Here is a 16,669-nt window from a genome sequence, read left to right on the forward strand (position 1 = left end):
AGACCAAGCTTCACAGCAGCAGACACTCTCTTCCCTAACCCTCACCCCTACCATCCTTAAATCGCTTACCTTTCAAAGTGGAGCTTTTGTGCCAGTGTTTGCCAGTCCATGCCCTGGGAGCATGGTCCATCCAAACTGCTGATGATCTTCTGACGAATGAGAAAGGGGATCCTGAAAGCACTGGGACCTACCAAAGCAGCTGCTACGTCCTCTGAATCACTGGGCATCAGCTCCGACTGACGTATGTCCTAAAAAACAAAGCACCCCACACATGAAATAGGAGATGCTGCATATTAGCTAATCTTGAGGCTCAACGAGGTTGTAGGGGCTTTATTAACCAAGGCGGCTTTGATAATGAAACAAAAGTATAAGTACAATCAATGAGATGAATGTGGGCAATGGCAGCAGCACGGTATCAGAAACTAGGGCTGCATGTTTAGATTGTAAGCTCTTTCGAGCAGGGACTGTCTTTGTAACTCTGTACAGCACTGCGTGCGTCTGGTAGCGCTATATAAATAATTCATAGTAATAGTAGTAGTAGTTTTAGTCTTTGGGAAGCAGAGCTGAGCTTGTGATGTCATAATGCCTCATTCCACCAATAAGAGTCAACCTCATCAGTGATGTCACAATGGCTTGATTGTCCTGTGCTCCCCTCTGCCCTCCAACCCAGCCAGCAGATTAACCATGCCCCTTAACTGTATCCATGACATCCTGTTTGTTTGTCTATCTTGTCTATTTAGATTGTAAGCTCTTTGGAGCAGGGACTGTCTTTTTTGTGACCCTGTATAGTGCTGCGTACGTCTGGTAGCGCTATAGACATCATTAATAGTAGTAGTACTAGTAGGTTGGGTTGTCCAATGAATGCAGAAACTGTTCAGCACCTTGGACAGGGGCTAAAGGAATTAGCAGAAGCAGAAAAAAGAGACCTGGACCGCATTTTTACTCTTTATAATGGTTCTGAAGAGACAAGATCATTCTGGATTAGAAGTGAATCCCTTTGGATTCCTTACTTTCAGGAATAATGCAGCTCACTTTCGGTGACCTTAGGTAAGAGTGAGAATAATGGCAGAGGGCTAGAGAAATTCCCATCCAGTACACTATGAGCAAAGGAGAGGACATGATGTAGGATTTGCTACCAAGGGTCAGGACTTTTATTACCTTCAGCTATGCAGAGCTCAGCCTACTGAAGGAGAGCAACAAGGCTTGGCTAATTTTAATTAACTACACAGAACCCTATAAAATTAGGGCTGGGAATCAATTAATCAATAAGCCATTAAGTTTGTATAACAGGCCAAACATCTGAAAGTGCCTTACAATTTGAAATCAATAAAATGAAAATTAAACAGTGAAAATGAAACAAAGAAAAAGCCCTTTAAATAGGTTATTCCTAAAGAGAAAAGTGCAGCTCTGTGAGGAGGGAGGAGAATGGATTCATGGCTGGAGAAGCAAATGGGGCAGTCCAGCATCTGAGTGAATGGCCAGAGAAGAGACGAAGGAAAAAAAATGCCATTCAAATGATTGTAATATCTATTCCAAGAGATGAGAGAAAAAACCAACCCTCTGTTATCAAATGCAGCTTGAAAAGACGAATGATCTTTCGAATCAGATATTGTGGTATGAAAGAAAAGAAAACCCACTTCTCCTAGTCAATTCCCATTTCAGACCAGAGGCACTCAACCCCTCCCACATCCATCTCTAGGAGAAGAAGACCACCGAGCCTCCTGGCAAAGTCCCAGAAGACAGAGTTTTATCAGCTCTCAGCAGAAACTCTCTTTGTGATGGTGACCAGAGAACAGCTGCAGCTCCGATCCCCATTAGGGTTGTGTCATGATGCCAGAGGGATTGGAGCAGCCACAGGATCAATGACACACATTTCCTCTTTTCCTGAAGCCTGTCAACTTCAAACTAACTATTTCTCCATACAGAAATGATTTACAGTCCCATCAAGCAAAGTGATAAAAAGCAGAGGAAGAAATCCAAAGCAATGTCACTCCTGATCTTCACTTTTACTCAGGGGAGCCAGTCTGAAATCTATTCATACAGATCAAAGCAGCCTGAGCGGGTGCAGAAACCATCACTCATATGCAAACACGTCTCTGAACACAAACATTTCTCTAGCGGCATAAAACAGAAAAAAAAGCAACAGCTAACCTTCTCCCCCATTGTTACACCTGTCTATACCTTATTAGGCAGTCCCTGTATACCCTCAATGCTATGACTTGAGAGGAGCACGCTATCCCACACTCGCCATCGTGCCAAAGAGAGCTTCCTTTTGGACAACTTATCTGGTGTGTTTCAATTCTTTTTAATTAAGCCCTTGGTACCAAAAATGATGGGAACTTTTCAATCTGATTCTGCCACATTTTCTTGCTCTCTCACTGCTTGCTTAGCAGTAGAAGAGCTCTTTCTTCGCTCACTGCACAGCATCTTACTTTAGAATTGCTGTCTTTTATTGGTTGTTGTTTTGTTTGTCTTATTTTGGTCGGAAGAGAAAGATCATTGGAGAAGGACATCATATTTGGGAAGATCGAAGGAACCAGGTGAAGAGGGCGACCTGCAATCACATGACTGGGCACATTGTAAACAATCATGGGGATGATGCAGGAGGACCAACGGATCTAATTCATCAAGTCGCTAGGACTCAAACACAAGTTGATGGCACCTAATGATCATTAGTATTATTCCAGTCTTATTTTATCATATGTAAATTCTATTCCACTTTGAATTCTCAAGGAAATGTGATATATAAGAAAGTTGCTATATTGTATTTAATAGGTGTGTAATATTTGTTTGCGCATTACTCAGTTCCAGACCCTTATTCTGATTTTTTCCTTGCCTTTGACTGCAAAGCATGAGGCAGACAGAAATCAGATAAGGCAAGTAGTGGTGAATGATATGGAAGGGGAGGGCAGAGCAGTGCGACCTCTCTCTTTCTTCCTTACCTTGGTAGTACTGATGTTGATGTCAAAGCTCTGTCCATCTCCTTCCACCTGCCAGATCCAGATCTTACAGGCCAGCTGTGAGGTGTTGAGACTAAAACGTTGGAAGGTGAGGGTGCAATGCACATGCTGCTGGTCTCTGTTCCAGATGTGATGGAAGGGAAGCTCCTGCAGATAGAAACAGAGAAATGGAGGAGGAAGAACATGGGAGAACAGGCTTGGGCAGGCGAGTAGGAGGCAGGAGAGGAGAAGGAGAGAAAGCAGACAATACAAAGTTATTCAGAGTAGTGAAGACACAGAAGGATTGCGAAGACCTGCAAAGTGACATAAACATGCTCGAGGAATGGGCAAATGAGGCTTAACATGGATAAGTGTAAGGTGATGCATGTTGGTAACAAAAATCCTATATACGAATACAGGATGTCTGGTGCAGTACTCGGAGAGACTCCCCAGGAAAGAGACTTGGGAGTACTGGTAGATAAGTCAATGAATCCATCCGCGCAATGTATGGTGGTGGCAAAAAGAGCGAACAGAATGCTAGGAATGATTAAGAAGAGGATCACAAACAGATCGGAGAAGGTTATCATGCCGCTGTATTGGCCATGATACGCCCCCACCTGGAATACTGCATCCAGCACTGGTCGCCTTACATGAAGAAGGACATTGTACTACTCAAAAGGGTCCAGAGAAGAGCAATTAATATGGTTAAGGGGCTGGAGGAGTTGCCGTACAGTGAGAGATTAGAGAAACTGGGCCTCTTCTCCCTTGAACATAAGAACATAAGAAGCGCCATCTCCGGATCAGACCTTCGGTCCATCAAGTCCGGCGATCCGCAAACGCAGAGGCCCAGCTAGGTGTACACCTGATATAATTTTAGTCACCCATATCCCTCTATGCCTCTCGCAAGGAGATGTGCATCTAGTTAGATTTTAAATCCTAGAACGGTGGATTCCGCAATAACCTCCTCTGGGAGAGCATTCCAGGTGTCCGCCACTCGTTGTGTGTAGCAGAACTTCCTGATATTTGTCCTGAACTTGTCCCCCCTTAGCATCAGTCCATGTCCTCTTGTCCGCGTCACATTGAACATTGTAAATATTTTTTTTTCCTGCTCTATTTTGTCGATTTCTTTCAGTATTTTGAAAGTCTCGATCATATCCCCTCTCAGTCTCCTCTTCTCAAGGGAGAACAATCCCAGTGTCTTAAGTCGTTCCTCGTATTCCAAGTTCTCCCTATCCTTTATTAGCTTCGTTGCTCGTCTCTGCACCCTCTCCAGTATTTTTATATCCTTCTTTAGGTATAGAGACCAATGCTTGAAAAGAGGAGACTGAGAGGGGACATGATTGAAACATTCAAGATAATGAAGGGAATAGACTTAGTAGATAAAGACAGGTTGTTCACCCTCTCCAAGGCAGAGAGAATGAGAGGGCACTCTCTAAAGTTAAAAGGGGATCGATTCCGTACAAATGTAAAGAAGTTCTTCTTCATCCAGAGAGTGGTTAAAAACTGGAACGCTTATCCGGAGCGTGTTATAGGGGAAAACACCCTCCAGGGATTCAAGACAAAGTTAGACAAGTTCCTGCTGAACCAGAACGTATACAGGTAAGGCTAGTCTCAGATAGGGCACTGGTCTTTGACCTAAGGGCCGCCGCGGGAGTGGACTACTGGGCACAATGGACCACTGGTCTGACCCAGCAGCGGCAATTCTTAGGTTCTTATTACATTACATTACTGATTTCTATTCCGCCTCAACCTTGCAGTTCTGGGCGGATTACAAAAGAGACAACTGGACATTTCCAGGATAATTACAGAGAGAATTCTGGTCATTTCCAGGAGAAGTTACAAGAATAATGGAGCTGTATATTTCAAGAGCTACAAGATGCTGTACAAATAGGAAATAGTGCAGATCCAGTATATATACCGTTAGGGAAGCAGTTGACATGCTTGAGGCTAAAGAGAAGGGAACTGGTGAAGGGGGGAGGAGGGGGGAGTTGCGTTGAGGGGGGTCCGGTTGGGGTTAAGCCATCTGTATAAATTTTTTGAATAGGTGGGTTTTGATTTCTTTGCGAAAATATTTGTAGTCGTTTGTTGTTATCAGCAGGTTGGAGATAGTGTGGTCCAGTTTCGCTGCATGCGTCGCCAGCAGACTGTCAAATATGTCTTATGTTGGAACTAAGGCCAGTACTGGGCAGACTTGCATGGTCTGTATTCTGTATATAGCCATTCAGTTGAGGATGGTCTGGAGAGGTCTTTGAAGGCTGAAATGGTTTAGATGGGCTGGAGTGAGCTTTGATGAAGACTCCAGTAGATGGAACCTAAGCACAATACCGGTCAGGGTTCTGGGTTTCTGGCCCAGAAATATCTAAGAAAAAGGACCATTTAAATTAAATGATTGATTTATGATGCTTGTATGGTTGGGCAGACTGGATGGACCATTCAGGTCTTTATCTGCCGTCATTTACTATGTTTTTCCATGTTGCTGAAAGTTAGGAGGTGGCAGGAAGAACTGGAAAGGGTTTTGGTCTTGTGGGGCTGGACTGCAGCCAGTTTTTGTTCTCAGGCTCTGAATGAATGCATATTTTATGGATTGTTTTGCATGATTCTGTTGGGTAGGGTTACCATATGGCTCCAGAAAAGGACGGATTGAGACTTCCGGGTTTTACTTCCATTGCTTTCAACATCTCAATGCATCCTCCTTTTTCTGGAGCCATATGGTAACCCCTACTGTTGGGTCAGTAAGCTGAAACACTAACAAAGAAAGCAAAAGCAATGGGAAGGAAGAGTGGGTGGAGCCTAAACATCCATTTGGCTTTTATTTGCTCCTACAGTCTGGTTTCTTCACTATATTTACATAAAAATGTACAAACACAATTTAAGGAAGAAAACTAATATAGCAAAAACTGGGAGATGCTTCTGTTACCTGATAACTGGCCAATAATTTGCTCTTCCACAGGGAACTTGGTAGATTGTGCACGGAGAGGCGGAGATTCTGGGATGTGCCCTTAAAGTGCAGTACTCGGGGTTCGTGGACCAGCTGTCCTCCCATCTGTCTCTCCAGCTGGATCACTTCCTGTGTAGGACAGACACATAGGACATTCAAGACTCCATGTGCAGCTGCAGGGTCTGTGCGTGTAATCAGGGAAAATTTCAAAGGGGAATTACTTTCGATATCTATTCTGGATTAAAATGAAACCTTTTCCTTCATGGTTACAGGGCGATTCCAGAACAACAATGGAACCCAGACATGGTGACACAGCAACAATCAGAACTTGTAAAGTCCACAAGCATTTTGCATCACTTCTGAGGGGGAAATACTTGCAATAGGCTGCATTTGCCTTCCCTGCCTCCCCCCTCCCTCTCAGAAATGCAAGTAGCCATGTATCTGAGAATGAAGAGCCCATTTGCCTTATTGGCAAAGCTCTTCTCTGCTTTTCTTATTGTTTTATGATTATTACATAATTCTAAATTAAGGTATTGACCTATTAGATTGTAAGCTCTTCTATGTACACCTTTCAGCGCTATAGAAATGATAAATAGTAGGAGGAGAAGTTCCAGTCTACCAAAAACAATTCAAAGAGGATCAGAAATAGAAAATAACTAATACAAACAATTAACATTGCAATCTGATATTTGCATGCTCAATATAAATAAATAACTTATTAGATAAAAGTTCTTGGAATAGTCATGTCTTCAAGGCACATCTGAAATCCTTAGAAGAAGATAACATTGTCCAAGAGGCAAGGCGTTCCTTCCACTGGACGTCATCCTGAGAAGCTTTTTCTAGTGTTTGAAATCCAAGGTCTTGGATTCCCTCAGCTGAATGAACTACAGTATATGTAAACAGAAGTTGATCCACCTCATAGGCAAGAGTGGAATTGGAAGGAAAGAGGGAGAAAGAAGATTAAGCTCCACAGAAGTGAAGGATCTTTAATAAGGAATGGTATAAGTACATAACCATTAAAAATAATCAGGCTGGGATACGTGCAACTTCAAATGCTTTATAGATTGAAGCCAATATTACCAACACACGATTTTCGTATTGTGGTTCAGACGTTGATCCTGAGTAGGGTGGATTATTGAAATTCACTATACCTAGGAGTTGTGAAAGGGAAGTTGAGGGCTATTTACAAATGTTTATCAACTCCGCTGCAAGGGGTTCCTAGGAGTACCCATATAACTCCTGTGTTGAAGAAACTACACTGGTTGCCTATGAAACAAAGAGTGCGGTTTAAGATTATTGTGATTATACATCAGACATTGTATCCTGCTTCCCCAAAGATCTTACAAGAACTCTTCCAGATTTATAAACCGAGAAGAGAGCTTAGAGGTGTAAATGGGATGCAATTAAGTTTGGAGGGGAGACTGTCAACTATGCATGCTAGGATCGGAGCATCAATGATATCTGTGGCTGGTGTAGAACTATGGAATGCCTTGCCTGGTGTCCTGCGGTTTTGTATGGCAAGGATGAATTTTAAGAAAATGCTAAAAACTCAATTGTTTGCTAATGCCTTCTTATGCTAAGATGTATTTCAGTTGATAATCACCTTCTAGAATTTTTCTGACATCGAAGTGTGATTTACAGCTTGTTTGTGCTTCCGAACTGATCAAATTTGTGTTCTATCCCTATTATAACAGGGATGATTAACGATGTCGTCTTGATATGTTTGTTACACGTGACTATTGGAGGGAAACGAGGTTCTATGTATGTCATTTGGAAACCGCACATATGGAGGGTAATTTCTGCAGGCAAAGCAGGGCCATAAGTGCAGGAATGGCCCGTTACAAACTCAGCTGCCTGATCCTAATAAGCAAGGAACTTTACCTTTGTAGGCTCTATGTACATCTGAACAAATGTGGGTCTCAGATTGCAGCTGAAAAATGTGCTCAGAGAAAATCCAGCCAGTACATTTTGACTTCCTTTAGAGGTCACTGTCAGTTGCGCTGCTGTAAGATGTGGGGCTTGGCTCCACATCCTACAGCAGCAGATTAAAGAGAACGTAAGCTCATTGGCCCTGGGCTCCCAAATCCTCAAGTGAGGACATTTTAAATCAGCAAATGTCAGCCAGTTTCAGAATTTAAGAAAAGCCAGCACAAAGAGAAATTCCTCAAATGGAGAGGTGAAGGTTGTCCCCGAGCTTATGCAATGTCAGGCAGATGAGGAAACTGCTCATATATTCTGCTTTTCATCCATAAACGTAACCCCACATCTTTTTTTTTAAGAGAAGCAACCAAACTACTCCTGCTGGGAGAAGCTTCCATTACAAAAGATGCAAACTCCCCCTTCCCTCCCCAGGTGGTTGAGTTGCCTCTTTCCACGAGCACTTCCTGTGTTCACTACCTTAAGGACATCTTGTGTGTCACTGAGACAGTAGACCCGGAGACTGTACTCAAGTGAAGAGCAGAACAGTGGAGCAAACAGCAGCAGCTTTATCCTTTTGGAGGCAGACATGTTGAGGGACTCGCCGATGAGAGCGAATCGGCCAAGCTGCTCTGTGAAGAGGAAGCATCTCTGTGGCTCCAACCGGCAGTAATAGAAATCCGAGGAGCTTTCTTCACCAAGGAGCAGTATATCCTGTAGCAAAGAACACAAGCAGCTGAAAACACAGACAGACAGCACAACCAAGAAGTCCAAATGCTTAGCTAGCAGTGCCTAGGTCGGTTCCATTAGTGGCCTGGGGATTTCCAGACTCATTTGGCTGGTCTGTACAGAATATCAGAATGAAACCAGAACCCAGGAGTACCAGTTTAGTTATTTTTTAACTGGAGAAAATTAGTTTCTATATTTTTCTGAAGGGAGGAGGGGGATGGTCTCACCTCCCAGGTACCCTCACAGGACTGCTTCTTCACCTTGACGGACCAGCTCTCAGGACTGGGCTCCATGCAGTGGCTCATGGAAAGGATGACCGGCCGGGTGAGGAGGACTCCAGGAGGTCCACAGCTAATGATGGGACTCAGCAAGGTCTGGCAGCCAGCTAGAGGTAACCTCAAGAAGAGAAAGAAATACATGGAAAGGAAAAAGGTGTCAGAGCCAAGGCCCGACTGCCTGACAGAGACCCAGATCTTTAGTGCTTTCCTGCCCCCCCTTAGGCCTTCCTGCCTCCCCTCTCCCCCCCCCCCCCCACTTTCCCAACTGAGCCGTAGCACACGATCTGTGTTTTATTAATTTCATCTCCACTGAAGTAAAGCTAGGCCAATTAAAAAAAAAAAGCCTCACTCCAGCTTCCACTGAAAAGCGCCTCTGCTATTCTTAAAAGACAGGTAGGAACATCATAGGGCGAGAGATCAAAAATAAAAATACCGTAAATCACTTCAAAGCAAAGTATCAGGGCAAGGCTTCCACCTTCCTCTGCACCTCCAACACAGACCTGGAAGCAAGATCCAAGATTTCATTGCAATGTAGCCAGATTTAGCTCAGGCCCATGTCAGGTACGGTTGGTATTTCTCTGCCCCCCCGAGGGCTCTATATCTAAACTTGTACCTGAAGAGACAGAGTTAATTGACTTGCCTGTAGTCACAATGAATGTAGGTGGGATTTGAACCTGGAACTTGAAGCTCAGTTTCTCAGCCTACTCTTCCTATATCTTACAGCTGTTACCACAGTTATCTGCATCCGTCCCAAGCTGTAACCAGTGTTTGGGGTCACAGCCTGGTTAGGCTCTCCACAGAGAAGTATTTATTCTGTACCCGAGTTTATTTGGCTGTGATCATGGGATTGATAAGTGCTGATCTGCTGAATTACGGTTGTGCCTGAACAGTTCTTTTTTCACTTAGGGATTGGCAAGAAAGAAAAGAAGGAGCTGGGTGTGCTTTCTGTAATTATCCATTACCAGCTAGGATGGCTCTGGTGAAGCCCAGGGGATGAAATAGTCCAAGAGCAGTAACTAGTAATCAGAGGCGAGTTTCTTGAATGAGGCCCATTGTCAGCAGATGGTCAGGATAATTTCCATAGGTGCCTGTGCAAATGGGCTTTGAGAACATCGACATCACTTTTCTCCATCTGGAATGACTCAAAGACAGGTGTATGTGCAGGTGGTTTCCAGGGATAATTTCTGCATATTTTGACTGAAAATCCTACAAAGTTTGCAGAGTGGGAGGCGTAGAGGAGTGCCTGAGTGGTTGGACCAGCTGCCTCGGCACCCTGAGGTTGCGAGTTCAATTCCCACTGCAGCTCCTTGTGACTCTGGCCAAGTCACTTAACCCTTCATTACTCCAGGTACAAAATACCCTTCTCACCCATTACTTTTTAGCCCACATCTTTCTGAAGTCTAGCACCATTTTTATTTCCATGAGAGGACATTCCAGGCATCCACCACCTTCTTTGATTTCTTACATTTTAAAATTTATTGCTTCCAAAATATTCAAAGAAAATAAATATGGAAAAAGAGGCCTAGTACATACATAATTAGACAGGAAAATTCAAACAAACAAGATAACAGAGTAGACACCAAGGAGTGAGTGAAAAACATGGAAAAGGATCTGCAAAAGTTAGAGGAATGGTCTAATAACTGGCAACTAAAATTCAATGCAAAGAAGTGCAGAGTAATACATTTGGGGATTAGTAATCAGAAGGAGCTGGGAGGTGAGAGGGCAGGGAGAAGGACCTTGGGGTGATAGTGTCCGAAGATCTAAAGGCAAAGAAACAGTGTGACAAGGTGGTGGCTATTGCCAGAAGGATGCTGGGCTGTAGAGAGAGAGGTTGTTGGTGAAATTCTTATTCCAATTTATAATAATAGTTTCATGGAAAGTCCCCTAGTCTGCAAGATAAACAGCTGTCCCTTCCAGTCAGATGTGATTGCCATTCGAACTTGAGAGTACCAGAAGGAGTAGAATTAGAAAAGGCCTGGCCTTTCCACTCTGCCTCGTTCATCTGCTACAGAGGGATCCCATTGCCTGTAGGAAACTACGTATGCTTTATCCAAGGCCATGTTTTTCTTCCTCCCAGATCTCACTTTTCTAAGCATCTAGAACAACCACAAGTCCCAAATGACCACTGGCAACAGCGCAGCTCTTAGCTCTGACCTTTCTGCCAATTCACCATATTGATCTTGCATCACATTGTCCCTATGGGTTAATGAAGGGATTTTGAAAGAATACGTAAGAACTTCCATCTCAATAATTCTGCCACATAGAGGTTATTTTGTTTGTGGCTATATTATGTATGTTCATTTTTGTACACTGCTTTGATTTAAATCAGGGGTGTCAAAGTCCCTCCTCGAGGGCCGCAATCCAGTCGGGTTTTCAGGATTTCCCCAATGAATATGCATGAGATCTATTTGCATGTGCTGCTTTCATTGTATGCTAATAGACCTCATGCATATTCATTGGGGAAATCCTGAAAACCCGACTGGATTGCGGCCCTTGAGGAGGGACTTTGACACCTGTGATTTAAATAAATAAATTAATGATGTTCTAACTAAGTCTGGATGCTTTTTGTTTCTGTCACTCTTGCTATTTTTACACAAGTTGTGACTTCCTATCCTGCAGCTCACCATAGGGTTCCTCACTGGCCATATTCTGAGAGCAGAAGCTGTGGGGGGGGGGGGGAATGGGGAGGGCATTGTACCTCACATCCTGCTTGTGTAGAGTCAGATAGATCTCGTAGATCTTCCCTCGTGGAATTGCTTCAGGGGGAATAAGGAGACTGATCCCTGAGAAAGAAAGAGCAAGCGAGCTCAGGAGACATGAACCAGAGAGATGCAGGAAGTACAGAGCCATTGTACACAGTGCGCGCGTGCACAGATCATGTGACTAGTCATACACAGCCAGCGATCAAGTGGGGCATCCACACTGGCAGAGCTGGACACTCGGGCACTGTTTTCAGCATTAGGCACCTATCAGAGGTTGATTTTCTAAGCTGCATTAGCATTTTACAAAGGGATGGTCCTTGCAATTTACCACATAATCAATTTATTCAATAGGAGTCTTTGCTGTGAAGACTAGTTTGGGCAGTAAAAAGTTAACACAGTTTAGTTGATCCTGCAAGCCTCTATTTAAGAAAATTTCTGTGAAAAATGAAGGAGACTGGCTGAATATTTTTTGGGGTTAACTAGAACCTAAGACTAGCCATCCTGGGTCAGACCAATGGTTTTCACACTGGCTACCCCACGGATCTGTTACATTTTCTCTAAACTCCGCTGCTCAGCTCACTTGCTTCAAAAAAAACTTAGTTTTATTCACTGCATCATCAACCAGTTTGGAGCTCAACTCAGTTAACAGTAAGAATAGAGTAATACAAAAGAAATGTAATTTGGAAAAAGTAGGATAATTAATTTCCAAAATGTTTGGCAAACAAGACTGTCGTCAGAGTCTTCCTGAATGGTAAGAAGGGGCCTAAGCTTCTTAGCGAGAGTGGCAAGTTATTCCAAAGCTCGGTTAGTTTGTAGGAGAAAGAATGGCAAAGTTTTTGGATAGATTTGATTTTGCCCTTAGGGGAAGGAAAGGAAAGTTTTCATCTCAGAGCGCTCCTAGCATTCCACATACCTATCCTCCTCCTCCCCCTAATCTACATTTATCTATACATACCCCCTTCCATGCTCAGTTGGCCTATTACTCCATCGCCCCTCTATACCTCAACTTCCCTGCCCTTCCTACTGCTCCACACACCCCACCATTCTTCATTTCTCTGTCAACTCCCATTATCCAGCCAGCTCAGCCTCCCTGCTTCATTTAGACCATTTGCAACCAGTTACAAACCATGTACAAGAGTACCTCAACCTGCTTGAGCTGTGCACAAAATTCCAGCATAAATTCTAGTTATCCAAAATAACAAAGGGTCAGTGCGGTCTCTAGATTATGCAAACATCTGTTTCACCCTCAGTGCAGCTGGAAGCTTTATGCTGGTTTTAAAGCAGTGCAAGGAAAGGAGTAAGGGGGCTCCTCTATCAATTCTCAGTCTCCCTCTCTCCACATCCCCAAGCCCAGTCCGCAGTCCCTCCTCAGTTGGAGTTGATGTCTACTGAAGTCTGGCTGGAACACCAAGCGGGTTATTGAGCTCTGGTAAGGTATCTGCAGTTCCTGTAAGGAGACCAAACTACAGCAGTGCTTGCTTGTTACCCCACATCTGCACATACACAACCCGAGAGACAGGTGGCAGTGGTGCAAACATTCCTCTGAGATTATTGAGTATCACAAACATGAATAAATATGAAACCAGACCTACTGACCCTTATCCAGCAGTGACATGATGGAAGGAGACATGTTTGCAGGCAGAGGGACTATTTGATGGAAGTGGAGGAATCTGAAGCAGGTGAATGGGCAGAAGGTAGCTGGATTTGGGCACTTGGAAATATGCTGGACTTTCAGTCTTACACTGCTAAAATTCACATATCTGGCACCCAGAAGCATGCTAGGAACTATTTATTTCAAACTTTTAAAATAATGAAAAGGACCTACAAATCTTGATAGGATAGAAGCAGCCCAAAGGGAATTAATAAAGAGACTCCAGGAAGCACAGCAGTCAGACCCCTCCATCAGTCCCTAAAAACTTGCTCAAATAGCCATGTTACTTACCCGTATTGGGAATCATTAAGCGTCCCCCCAGGAAGTTAAATGTTCCATAGGCCATATTAGCTGCCCCCCTGGGCAGAGACCTGAAGAAGCTGTGTGTAGAAAGCCGACATAGGAAGTCTGGTGTATCTGTAGTGGTTGAGCTGTGCTGCAGGGTGTGACATCTACTGCCCAGTGGATTTAGAAGGTGTCCATTGCTCAGCTGGAACTTACTGGGTGTCTCCTGGCCCATTGTAGACCTGCTAAGATCTGGCTGTATGGTGAGAAGGTGGGACTGATCTGTGCAAAGAGGAATGGACAACGTGCAGGTGAAAAGGCCTTCTTTCCCTTTCCTCTCATCTCTTCCCTACTCTCCTTCAATATAAGTTATGCCACTAGAACAGACCCTTCTTCAAGGCTGGCCCAACAATTAGGCAAAACTGTTGCAAAGAGCAGCAGATCCTGAGAGCCACTGACATGAATTTGGGGTAATTTCCAGAGTCCATTCAACTGGGTCAATGACTTTTTGAAATTGTTCTTATAGAGAGTGAGAGTGAGTGTAAGAGAGTATGAGAGAGTGAGAGTGTGAGTGTAAGAGAGTGAGAGTGAGTGTAAGAGAGTATGAGAGTGTGAGAGTATGAGTGTAAGAGAGTATGAGTGTAAGAGAGTGTGTAAGAGAGTATGAGTGTAAGAGAGTATGAGTGTGTGTAAGAGTATGAGTGTGTGTAAGAGAGTATGAGTGTAAGAGTATGAGAGTATGAGTGTGTGTAAGAGAGTATGAGAGTGAGTATGAGTATGAGAGTGAGTATGAGAGTGAGTGAGTGTGTGTGTGAGAGAGTGTGAGAGTGTGAGAGAGTGAGAGAGTGAGAGTGTGTGTGTTAAAAGCAGGATTCCTTGGAGGAGGGGGTGGAAGAGAGACCTGGAAGCTTATTGGAGGTGGAGGGGAGGATTAAAGCTGAAGGTTGATTCTAGGCACCAGCCCCACCCATCCTATGACACCATGCCATATCTGAGGAAGAAGGGCACCTGCTTTGGTTGCTTTCAAACTAACAGGCTGAAACCCCGCTGTCAGGATGGAAGAATCTACCACGTTGGAATCCAAACCCTCCTTCTTCCGGCAGTAAATCAGGACAAGCACGAGAACGAGAAGCAGCAGACAGATGGCCACAGCAATGAGTCCCACATACAGGGCCACGTCCTCAGGACCTGAGAGAGCTGCAGATAAGAAGAAAATTCATTGCTTTTTCTACTCTAGAAGGTTCTATGAGAACTGAAACCTTTCAGGGCTCTACAGGGGATTATGGGGAAAAGAAACTAATTCTCCTTTTAATCAAGAAGGAGATTTTAACCCAGACTGTGCCTACCTTGGACAGATTTTGCTTTTCTTTTTTCAAATCCTGCAGGGGACTAGCAGACCCTTGGGCACAAACAAGTCTATTTTCAAAGACAAACTTCTGACAAGGACATAACCTTTAAAAATGCTGTTTTCGCTGGTGCCATGCATAATTTTCAAAAGAAAATCTTATGTGTACTTCACTGGGTCTGCCCTTAACTTGCCCATTTTCCCCATTCTGGGGAGGGAGATTTTCAAAAGGGTTTTTTTCCCCCATGAATAATCCCTTTGGAAACAATGCCCTAAACATGTCTGGGACTAGAGTAGGGATGTCCAACCTTTTGGCTTCACTGGGCCGCATTGGCCGAAAAAAATGTTTCTGGGGCCGCACAAACATGCAAACGCTGCAGCAAGACACAGGAGGGAGCTGGCAAAATGGTAAACACCCGGAGGCACTGCATTGCCCTCGACCGGGGCCGCACAAAATACTTCACGGGGCCGCAGGTTGGACACCCCTGGACTAGAGCTTGCTTACTCCGGTGCAAGATGGGTGATGGGAGCAAGAGGGGGGGGGGACTAGCGTTCACTTTCTCTGAGTGCACAGATGGGGTGGGGGAGAAGGACTAGCGCTCACTTACTCTGGGTGCACAAATGGCTGCTGCAATTTCTTGTCTCCAGCTCTGGGCCTCTGCAGTTTTGACCTCCATTCCTTGGGGTGGGCAATGAGCAAGCCCTGCTCCGCCAGTGTGTGCAATCGACTGTGCAGACTGACCACAGGCTCCACCCTGTCCAGCCCCCGTCCACTGCAAAGAGAAAGAAGCAATGGCACAGGTAGGATGTTAGTACCTTCAACCCTCCTCATCCTCAGCATTCAGATCTTCCTTACTCCAACCCTCAGATTCTCAGTCTACAAATCCTCCAGAACCCCAACCTTCAGACCTTAAAACATTCAGTCTCAAAATCTCAGAGCATATCCATTCCCGCACTCCCTGAGCATCCTTGATCTGCATATCAGATGCCAGTTTCAGAGAACGCTTATAATGTCATATTCTCCTGATCCCTCAGATCATACCCTTGGACCCTCCTCTCAACTCATTTTATCCTTGAAGGACCTGAAATTTCAAATCCAAGGGTACTTGGAGAAATTCCCAGTTAGGTCCCGAGGCATTTTCCTGTAGGTGCCAGCAGTAAGACAGTGTCGTCTCATTTCTGCTGACTTGCAGGAAGGTAGCTGAGAAATGTTTTGTGAATTTACCACTCCCACCCATGCACTTGTCTTGTGCTGTACAAAATTTCCAGATCTTTCTCCCACCCCTTCCAATTGCTTCTTAAGTCATTACACTTTTTTCTCTCTATGGTCCACCCTCGCCTCCTTGCATGGTCTCTCACAGAAAGTACAGAGAGATTTTGGAAAAAAGAACATGTCCCCAGGCGATGGAAGGTAGCCAGCAGGCTAGAGAAAACAAGCCCAAGGTGTGATGGGTGTGACCCTGAAAGAGGAGGCTCAGAGGTGGGGCCCAAAATCGAATTACGAATGAATGAATGATAAAAATGAAAAGTGAAGCAAAATTGTAAAGAAAAGATAAAAGTGCTCATTTTCAAAATCTTATATCCCACATTTCTGTGCAGGTTACAAAAATCATAAAATTAAGACAAACAAAAAAAGTTAAATAGAATAAAAAAATGTTGTTACTTGCAATAAATCTACCAGATTGTGAAATATTATTTATTTCAATGGAAATATAAAAGTAGGCTACAGTTAAGCAAATAAAGAGAAAGCTGAGAAGACATCTAGGTTTCAGCAAATGAACTGGATCAGGGGTGACCCTTTCTAACCATAACGCCAAACCAATTGCGGACATGAAATCCTGTTTTGGCTTCGAAAACGGCCTCTGAAGAAATATCGACAGCATCT

General features: G+C 44.1%; 1 protein-coding gene across 4 annotated transcripts in view; it reads right to left on the bottom strand.

Annotated features, from left to right (window-relative positions):
* The window catches only part of UNC5A (unc-5 netrin receptor A), a 64,217-nt gene that overhangs the window by 1,901 nt on the left and 45,647 nt on the right, over positions 1-16,669 (bottom strand). For 2 of the 4 annotated variants that reach the window (XM_033927362.1, XM_033927359.1), the window contains 9 exons: positions 15,393-15,557; positions 14,448-14,636; positions 13,446-13,721; positions 11,500-11,584; positions 8,751-8,919; positions 8,275-8,508; positions 5,857-6,006; positions 2,943-3,107; positions 70-248 (listed from right to left, as the gene is read on the bottom strand). In XM_033927362.1, the coding sequence (XP_033783253.1) occupies positions 70-248; positions 2,943-3,107; positions 5,857-6,006; positions 8,275-8,508; positions 8,751-8,919; positions 11,500-11,584; positions 13,446-13,721; positions 14,448-14,636; positions 15,393-15,557 (1,612 nt within the window). The remainder of the gene's footprint in view (positions 1-69; positions 249-2,942; positions 3,108-5,856; positions 6,007-8,274; positions 8,509-8,750; positions 8,920-11,499; positions 11,585-13,445; positions 13,722-14,447; positions 14,637-15,392; positions 15,558-16,669) is intronic. The other 2 variants (XM_033927360.1, XM_033927363.1) reach the window with 2 other exon arrangements.

Source organism: Geotrypetes seraphini, chromosome 18, assembly GCF_902459505.1.
Source record: "Geotrypetes seraphini chromosome 18, aGeoSer1.1, whole genome shotgun sequence".
Lineage (NCBI taxonomy): Eukaryota > Metazoa > Chordata > Amphibia > Gymnophiona > Dermophiidae > Geotrypetes > Geotrypetes seraphini.